At 33.5% G+C, this 10,650-nt stretch overlaps 1 protein-coding gene across 1 annotated transcript; it reads right to left on the reverse strand.

Annotated features, from left to right (window-relative positions):
- Positions 1–411: 411 nt before the first annotated feature.
- LOC110693803 (glutamic acid-rich protein-like) lies at positions 412–3,147 on the reverse strand. The gene is made up of 3 exons (XM_021870955.1): positions 3,129–3,147; positions 2,392–2,471; positions 412–678 (listed from the first exon to the last, which is right to left on the reverse strand). The coding sequence occupies exons 1-3, from the start codon at positions 3,145–3,147 to the stop codon at positions 412–414; spliced, it is 366 nt and encodes a 121-aa protein (XP_021726647.1).
- Positions 3,148–10,650: the final 7,503 nt, after the last annotated feature.

Genomic DNA, 10,650 nt, shown 5'->3' on the forward strand with positions numbered 1-10,650 from the left:
ATCAGAATAAAGTAGAGGCCTATTATTAAGGCAGGTTTAATCTCTTTTAGGTTGGATTTGTACCTTCATCCCCGAACCCTTATTTGGTTCTAGACCTTATGGAGTTGACGATCTCTTGGATCGTTAAGGGGTGTAACCTTCACCCTGTGAATGGTTCACAAGTTCCTAAAACTTGTTGGCGACTCTTTTGCTCTATCTTCTTCCCTTTTGGACGCCACCGTACTTTAGTGTATGATCACAGTGGGGTTCAAGCTAGGGGATTAGCGCTTGGAATTTATTCCCTAAAAACCTAATACCCATAAAAACCCCTAACAAACATTTAATTCATGCTAGCTCTAAACAACCCTCCAAAAACAAACAAAATGCACCACTTAAACTTAATTCTCTATAACACATTTTCAGCAGAAATACTCATAGCAAACAAAGAAGAATCTTTGCTTGTTTCTTCATTTGCTTCATCATATTCCCAAAATTAGAATTGGATCCACTCTCATCATCATCATAATCATCACTGCCTGATTCAAATGATGCATTTGACTCTACAACCGCTTCTTCCACTATCTTAGTTTTTGAATTAGAATTCACATCACTTTCAGCATCTTCATCATTCTCATCATCTTCCTCGGTCTCAACTTCTTCCTCAAATTCTTCCCCTTCCTTTTCTGCCTTACCTCTTTCCTTATTTTTTATTTCATATTCATCACTGTCTTATTCAACAATAATAACTGGTCGTTCCCCACAACCATCCACCTCAACTTCTCGTTTTCTTGTCTCTTATATCTCCGTTTTCTTTTTTATTCTGCACCTTTGAAATCCCTTGTTGCAAAAATTCCAATTGACTATTCACTACTTTGTCATATCTGTGGCATATAAACGGAAGCTTGCAACATTCTCTGCATGTGATTTCGACTCATTAGGTCTCTAGATTGATGGTGAAATTACTTTTCCAGAAGTGGAAGTGCTATCAATGCTAGCCATTGTTGTTTGCAAGAAATTAAAGCACAAAAACTCTCAAAAAAAAAAGAAAAAAAAGGGAAGATGAAAGACAGAACATGAGAGTAGAGCAGGTATTATACACCATGCAAAAGAAGTACCCCATTTGACCAATCAAAAGCAATCTCAACAATCATGACAAAATCTTAACAGAATTAAAAACCTTGACTTTGAAAGTACAACTTTTAAACATCTTTACATTAATATGTCGTATTCCATAACTGCACGTACAAAAAAAAAATCTAAAAATAGATATTAGCGTTTAAAAATTTCCTTATATGCACAATATCTATACACACGTGTGTTAGCCGTATTTTGTGTTTCTAAGATGTACCGCTTATTAACAATAAAATTTTAAAAAAAATTTAAACCAATAAAACCATATTTTAAATCTAGATTTATGACAGGTTACAATAAATCCGTATTTCCTAATTTTCCAAAACTATAAAATTTTAATTTTTTTGAAAGATAAGACCAAATTACTAAATTGATATTTATTGGAGACTAGATAACACGCAAACAACATGTAACAAATTCATTACATTTAACGAACTGTAACATAATCTAACCCAATAAATACTTAACTAAATCTATACTCATTTTAAATACAAAATCAAATATTACCAGACTAACCTTTACACACACTAACTAAATTTAATTAGTGCTACGCATTCAGTTAGCAATACCATTAACCACACATAATCCATGTTTATTAGGCTATCGCATGCATCGCGTGCGATGGCTTAACAAGTAGCTATTAAAAGTGAGAAATTTTTAACATGGAATTCCCTTAGTAATAATGTAGGGACTCTTTTGTCCTTCAAAAATTACAAGAACTTTTTTTCCCTTATTTGCATTTTTGCTTGTTGGTGATCTGTTAGCTCTAAGTTTCTCCCTGCCAAATTGCTTAGCTTGTGTTCTTTAGCTGTTGGTTTTTTGGGATTCTGACTTTGCTTTCTTTGTTCTGTACAGGTGGCGACCTGATGGCATATATGTTGCCTTTATGTTGTTCCACTTGTATAGAGGAAATCCCTTATGGTGTTGCACATGTACGGAGGAATGAGATTGTTTTAGGATACGGAACATCTTAGGAATTTGTATTGGTGATAAATTTTTTTAATATCAGAATTATTATGTTGTAAGCAGTATATATTTAAGCGTTAAAATTCAAAATGTCATGTAATAAGGTCCTGTTCTCATAAGATTATTTTAAGTTCAGCTGTTTAATGATATAGCTAATGATATAAAGCCAAATTTCATACTTTTAAGCTCATATTACAACAACGACAATAACAAAACAACAACAACAACAACAACAACAACATCAGTAAAAGGAACAACAACAACAACAACTATAGCAACACCAACAACAACAACAACATCAACAACAACAACAACATCAGCAACAGTAATAGCAACATCAACATCAACACAAGCAGCAGCAACAACAATAGCATTAGCACTAGCAACAATAACAACTACAGCAGCAGCAATAGCAGCACCAACATAAATAATAACAGCAACAACAGCAATAACAGCAACATCAACAACAACAATAACAACAGCAGCAGCAGCAACAATAGCAACAGCAACAACAATTGCGGCGGGAACATCAACAGCAATGGCGGCGCCAGCAACAACAACAACAGCAGCAGCAACAACAACAACAACAACAATAACAACAACAACAACAACAACAAAAACAACAACAACAACAACAAGAATAACAACAACAACATCAGCAGTAACAACATCATCAACAACAACAAGAACAACAATAGCAACAAGAACAACAACAACAACAACAACAGCAACAACAACAACAACAACAACAACAATAACAACAACAACAAAAGCAACAGCAAAAACAACAACAACAACAATAATAATAAACAAATGGTGGCCGGTAAAAGGATTCGAGAAGAACACCGTCGTTCCTTTATTCGACGCTCAGCAGATAAGTAGAGGAGTGGAGCTGAGATCAGCAACTTCGATAAACCCCAACGATAATCTACAGTTGTGGCCGGATCTGGAGGAAAATGGGAGGAAGGAGAAAAGGATGAATAGAGAGAAAGTTGATTTGGGGTTAGGCCTTGTATTAATGGGAATAATAAAGAGAAGGGATGACTGTTCACTCTGTTGCTTTTGTTCCATTTTTTGTATTTTATTATTTAATACATTGATTTTTTTTTATTTTGATAATTTTTTAAAATGTTATTTGTGTTTTTCTATCATTTAAATATTGTATTTTTTAATTATATAGTATATGTTTATAAAATGTTTTGGGGTTCCGTGTTTTTAATAAATTTCTCATAAATATTTTAATTATATAGTATATTTTTCTTAAGTATTTTAGTATGTATATTTTTATATACACATATATAATAATAAATAATCAAAGATCATTAATCCATAGTTAAAAATCATTAATTAACAAGTTCAGTTCACTTCAGCTCTAATAAGTTCAGTTAAGTTAAGTTAAGTTAAGTTCAGTTCAGCTCAGTTCATCTCAGTCAATGAGAACAGGCCCCAAATGTGCTGATATTAATTTGTTTTTTAATTTTCAATATCAAATTTGTTGTTTGTTTAAATCACTTTGTTTAGTTTGAAATAATATGAATTACAAATTGTGCTTAATTTTATGCTGCATTTGTATTTGTAGTTAGTGAACACTTAACTTGCTGATTTTATTTGCTAATTCTATTGAATTTATGGGGTAAAGGATTTACTCTAATTTAATTCTTAAATTTATTAGCTGCTTTTTTTTTGGACGATGCTTCCAAATGCAGGTTATATTCAGGCGTGCTAGCCACTGTCCCTTTTTTTTCAAAGGTTTATTGTGTCGAGTTTGACGTTATGTGATTTGGTCGGTTTGAGTCAGTAAAAACCCAGCGGTTACTCTTTTGTCTATTTGTTATGTGGGTGATTTTGTATAGGTAATGATAAAAATGGCTTATCACTTTGTTTTTTTTTATGTTAAAGACTTTTGATTTAAGAGCCTTTGTGGTCATTTGAAAGACTTTGGTATGTAGAGCTTATATATTTTTATTTTGATTAATTTTAAAACTAAAAAAAAAATAAATATTTTTAGAGTCTATAAATTGGGGGTATATGTTCAGTGAGTCCAGGCAGGAAGAAAGGAAGCAAGGAATAGTCTAAAAAATGGGAGCATATCTAACGGTTGAGGTATAATTTTTAATTTAATTGCTTTCAAATTAAACTCCATATTTAACAAACTTTCATTGTCTACACATTCATTACATCAGTTGGATTGCATAAATGGATATACCAAATATATCTTCTACTGCCTTGGTATGCAAGTTCTATTTCCTTTGTATGCTGGTGAAGTACTACGACTTTATTTTCCTTTGTTGTTTGGTAAATTAGCCGAGTTTTGGTTACATTGCCTGAACCTCTACACATTCAAAAAATGCTTTGTTGAATGTGCTCAAGTTTTGTTTAGGTGGTTAGCTCTATGGAGTATTGAGTTTATTTTACATGCAGATTGTGAACACTGATGTTATGTTGTATTTTTTTAAACATATTCTATTGTTTCATCTTTTAAGAAAGAAGTGCTTATGTAAGTATTTACTTAGTCATTTTAATATCAATAACTATGCTTGTATGTAGCATGTTATTTCATATTTTTCAGAGTCTTTGGATATGATAGTATATTATGGACTTTTGTGCAGTTTGTTGTTCATGTTGAGGATTTAAATGTTGTGAATTATGCAATATTATGTGTTTTTATTTAAGGATATGGTTAACTCTTTCCATTTTGTTGTTTTATGCTTAGTTTGTGCTTTTGACCATAGTCACATCTACATAGTTTGTGTAATTATCTTGTTAGGGTATGCATGTGGTCGATTTAAGTCTTTAGTTATAGAGTAATTGAGCTACGAAAAGGATTTCTCCTTAGATGTTGAGTTGGTTTAGGCAGAGAGGTTTTTCCTGTTTACTTATAGTTGAAAGCTTGGGTTGTTGGTGTTAAGATGTAAATTAGAGGCATGAACTATTTGTTGTGCTCCTTATTGATACGGATAGGTGACGGACGACCGACCTCAGGATATTTATATTTCCTACCAACGTTTGTTGAACCAGGTTGTAGCATGCTTCGAGCTGGCATCCCCTCTTTATATTATTTCTGTGAATGGTGGGAATTCTATTGTGTTGCACCTTGATACAGGTGATGTATTAGGGCCCTTTGTGCACAACAGTGGCTCATCTGATACCCTAAAGCCTCTATTGAATAAGCAGCTAAGCAAGCTGAATCTGGTGTTCAGGTTGATGGCTTGTCAAGTGAGACGATTGGCAGGCTCGAGCATTGTGAATTCTTATATGAAGTGAAATGTTTAGGGTTAGAGTCCATTGAAATTCTACATGGGATGACACTTGTGAAGTGGCCTTCTATACATGTGCATAAGCATGATGCTAAGTACATGTGTATTGATTACCTAGATGTTCTATGCACTTTAGCTACTAAGACTGGAGCACTTGTTTCGTTAGTTGAGTATGGAGATAGCTGATAAGAAGTGCATTGCTTGGCTTACACTATACACTTTATTTGCTTCTAGTGGCTTAGAGTGTGTATGTAGTTCATTAGCTGCAAAATGCAGGTTTGCTACCTAAGATGCGGCAAAGAAAGAAATTAGTTTCTTATGTTTATTCTACATTCTGAATATTATGAAGTAGAATTATGCAATTGTAGTTTATGCTGGAATTAAGTGCTCCGGTCCAAAGGAAAGTTTCATGGTAATGAAGGAGCGTGTCTTAGGTTTTCAACAACCGTTGAAATTGCCTCCGTTCTTCACTGTAGCTTAATGCAGCACATACCAAAATTTGCTCTTGGTCTTCCATTACCCCTGTTGCAATCCCGAAACACTTAGAGCTTGTATTCAAGCTCAGAAAGCATAATTAGCTTTTAGGGGGAGGGGGGGCTTAGGGGTTTTTTGGTGAAGATGCCACATGTTTACAGCCACAGCTAGAGTTGTTTATTTTTAGACTATTTAATAATTTCTTTTTACAGTGATTAGCACAGCTTATGTTTGTTATTACTAAATGGATGTACTCTTTTGGATGTGTTAAGAAGCAAATGTAGCCAGTGGCCTTCTATGTAAACTGATGCTTTATGTGTTTCAATAATAACGATCCCTTTTAATTCTCAGAATTTTAAGTTCCGGCCTACAATTGCCTCTGCTATAAGCTTATTTATAGTTGATTATTTTGTCTCTATTTTGTTTTCATGTTCCTAGATTTGCTGCATATGGTGTTCTACAGCACTTATAACTGAGTATTGTTGCAGTTTATTATCATGAGTAAGAAGTGTTGCCTTATTATTCCTTTGGAAAATTATTGTTGATTTGACGCCGGTGAAACCTAGGTCATTGGTATCTAAGATTCCTCGATCAAAACAAAATTTATAAAACCAAATCCAATCCTAAGTATAGTGGTAAGTCCGGGTCGAACCCTAGGGAATACAGAGTTTACTAAGGTCTCAAGCTAAGCTATTCCGAAATCTTAAAACAACGGGTTGGTCTATGATATCAAATCAACTAAATAAAAATTAACAAATAGAATTCAATTATCAAAGCACTAGGGAATTTAGGATCCATATGCACTCATGATAAACTTGCTAATTGTCGAGAATTTTATTAACCAAGCAATGCGAGGGAAAACTATATTTGCAATCAAAATTACTTAAAGAGCTATTTCCTAGGGTCAAGCTAGATGTCTCTACAAATGAATTCAAAGGAAAATCGCAAAATAAGATCAATCGATAATAATAGCTTCCAAATCAATTTTTCGTGTCATTAAAAACTACTATTCAATCTAGCTTGATAATCAAGGTTAGCTACTCCTCTTCAAATCAAACACATGCACAAATTTCATTAACCAATTTAATTAAATTAAATCAATCAAAAACCCCAAAATAGATATAGATTATCACTAATACATGCTTCACCACTTTCCTAGCAAAGGAACTACTCACTACACATTGTAAATTTGAAAAGCATAACAAAACTAATCATCAATTTCATAATTAAAATTGTAATTCAAATATCAACAATCAAATCAAACAAAAAAAAAAAAAAGAAATTCAACAATATATCAAGAACTAAACAAAAAATTGCAATGAAAAGGAAAAAAAATCTTATTAAACTTTGATTAATATCAATGAGGGAAGATCAAAATTTAGCAATCATCAATTACAAAGTTTCTCTCTCTAAAATCTATGAACAAAACCTCCAAAATCTGGAGCTTCTCTCTCTAAAAATTCTAATCAAAATCTAATTCTTATTCAATTCTCTAATCCATCTCTCATCATTCTCTCTCTTGAAATGAAGGAATTCTATATATAGTAAAACTAACTAAAATGAAGTTAGTTAGACGTCCAAAAACAACACCAAATGGCGCAACCTCTCATCCCATTGCGTGGCCGCAACAAAATGGGTATTGAACAGGGGAAAGAGTCTTCGCGACCGCTCCCGCCACCTGTACCGCTAGGGAGGTCTCTTTCGTACGCTTGTTGTTGCTCCCGCACGCTTCACTTGATACATGTTGGGGGAGACAGTAACTAAAGTCCTTCACGGTGGGTTTAACAACAACTTTGATGTCCAAGCAACATGAGAGCGAGGCTTTGAAGACTTGGCTTATGCACATCCTCACTTTTAAGCTTCAAGAGGAAGAACCGGGTTGCATCCTAAGCTTTCAATGCCCCGAGAGAACCCCAATGAGCTCCTCGAAAATCACCAATATCCTAAAATAAAAGAGAAGTAAACAAGTAAAGAAGAAAAGGCAAAATAAACAAAGAAATACAAGAAAATAAGAAAATAACTAATGAAAACACAAACTCGAGAAAATACAAGTAAAACAAAAGAAAAAGAGATAAAAGAGATGTAAAAGCAATGAAAAATCATCCTAAAGAGGCCAAATGAGTGCCATAAATGACACTCATCATGATCATTTGTTTACATGTCGTTTTTTTGAAATTCATATAATATAGACTAGTGCCTCATGTATAAAACACCTGCTAATGCTTGTGCTAGTAAGTGTACTTGAGCCTTCGATGTTGTAAGGAGGGTGATCCCATCGTAGGGGGTCCTTCCTTAGATGCCCATGGCCATTTAAAAGCCTAGGACTTTACACTTGTTAGTGTGTATTAGGATTTGAATTCCCGACTCTTTGAGAGTCCTTGAATTAGAAATGATACTCTCATTACTCTTTTTTGTAAGAAACAAGTAGGAGTCGCCAATGAGTTTTAGGAAAACTCATAAACCTCGTTCATGCCTTTCTTCCATGTGGAGTTCATAGAATAATTAGCACGAATTTTAAGTTTATCCATGCCCAAATTGGTCTACATACACCAAAAATGAGTTCTGGAGCGAGGGTACTAAAATAATATTTCTTTTAGGGAGGAATCGCTATTCTAGCTCTAGTACGACCTCTACTAGCTCTTCCTTTTTAACAATTTCATTACCAAACAGTATATGCAACGTGATACCTAAAGACTAAGTTATATGATTTTATTTACAAGCATTAATCACGTAGGAATTACATTGAAAAATCTTTATTGTTTGTTTAATCAATATTCGTGAAAATAACAAAATAAACAATATTCGCCTTGTCTTAAGTGATAAAACAATAATTAATTATCAAATTCTATTCTCGATTAACAAAAGAATAATATGTGAATTAATTAATTAAAATTTTGTTTAAAGTGAGAAAACAACACTACTTATTCAATTAAAGTTATTTAAACAATAAAGGAAAAGTGACTTATCTAAGTGCTCAGGAAACTAATCGTTCCTCTTTTATGTTAAATATCCGTTTAATGTGTTTATGGACTTTATTTCTTCTTCGTAACTTCAAGAGATTTAATGGATGCATTAGGGGTTGAAGAGTAGTTTGTAAGAAAGAGGGAAAAGTAGTATGATAGTAAGAGAAGTAGAGAAATAAAACATTAAGGGAAATTGTTTAGGTATTGCATTCACTTGAACATAAACAAAGGCATAGAAATTGAATTAATTATGAACTAAACATGCTCGAATATCGAAGTAAAGGGTCCAATCTAGCTGCCTTCCGGGGTCAATTGGCTTCTCCTAACATAGCCTCTATGTTTCCCCATTAGAACCATATACTAGGAGGTACTATTAAATAACAATTGATAGTAATGAACCTTAACTATGTCAACTTCCGTTCCTTGTTAGCAAAGATTCACCTTTAATCAACCAATAATGTGCACTTGCAAGAAGATTAAAGAATATCAAGCATATAAAGACTTTAATTACAAATAAATTAATTCTAAAACCTAGAACATGCTCAAGGTCCAACTACACCACAACCATCCCCTTAATGGGGGAATTACTCACTAATCATTCTAATAACAAGATTAATTAACAAACAATCAAGAATAAGCTCTCGTGAGGGTTTCCTAAGAGGTTTAACCCACAACTCTTGGCAATACATAACATTCAAGGCAAAGGTGAAATCAAGAAAACTCGAGTTTTGACATTTCAAACCAAACACAAACAACGGGCTAAGTGCAAAAGAATATAATATTTTCTAGACATTAAAGGTATCCAAGCAAAAGAATAGCTATGGTTGGTGCACACATAAAGCATGCAAAGGGTAGAGAACTTAGAGGGACTTACACTCCTCCTTATCTCCAACCAAACTTCCGCGTCCTCACTAGTTTTGCATCCACTTTTAAGGTGATATATCGGGATTCCTCGAAGGAACCAGAAGAAATAAACAATGAAAAACATTTAGGCTACCCGACATCTTGGCATCGATAGCTCGCTCAATAGGCTTTGCTTGATTACCCTCCACCGGTAGTAACTAAACCTCACTAAGGTCAAAAGGTCTTAAAAGGGGTTGAAACGTTTAGGCTAGGGTAAAGGGCGTGGAAATAAATTTGGAAATTGGTGGTAAACTTAGAAGTGATGCAAGGTTGATCATTCCACAATTCAAACTAAATAAACTACCAACTTTCAAATAAAAAATTCTAGCAACTCCTCCACCAAGCTTATTCTTTTTCAACCAAACAACAAATATTTTTGTATTTTCTCAATATATTTTTTATCTTTTTTTTTTTCTCATTTCTTTTTATTCTTTGCTCTCGCCTCTTTTAACTTTGAGCGACTTTTTCATTCATTTCCTTTATTTTCTTTTCATTTGCTCAAACCATTCAACATAACAAATATAATCACAAGTACCAAAATTTGAGTTTTTCACTTCTTTTTCATTCTTTTTCTCACTTTAATTAATCAAAAATACAAATCAAGTCCCAAGAGTGCTTCACAAAAAATAATAAAGGTGAAAATAAAGCAAAGGTCCATTGGTTTGTAATGTGGTTATGCCAAAGAAGGGAAAATGGCTCAAATTGGGTTACTAAATGAGCAGATGCAAAGGAAAAATAAAAGAATAGAAAATAATAATATAAAACAAAAATCCTAATTCCCTTCATCTTCCCCTAGGTTGGTTCAGTCTCATCTCGGGTAGAATCAAGTCAAATTCTCGATATGATCTAGCAATGCCAAGGATTCAAACGCCACACATGCAAGAAATGTAGAAGGCTAGAACAATATAGACACATCCTCACAAAAATGACGGTAGTGGAATAGCAAAAATCACCTTTAAAGCTTAACTAGCTAGAGA

Source organism: Chenopodium quinoa, unplaced genomic scaffold (genome assembly GCF_001683475.1).
Source record: "Chenopodium quinoa cultivar QQ74 unplaced genomic scaffold, ASM168347v1, whole genome shotgun sequence".
Taxonomy (NCBI): domain Eukaryota; kingdom Viridiplantae; phylum Streptophyta; class Magnoliopsida; order Caryophyllales; family Amaranthaceae; genus Chenopodium; species Chenopodium quinoa.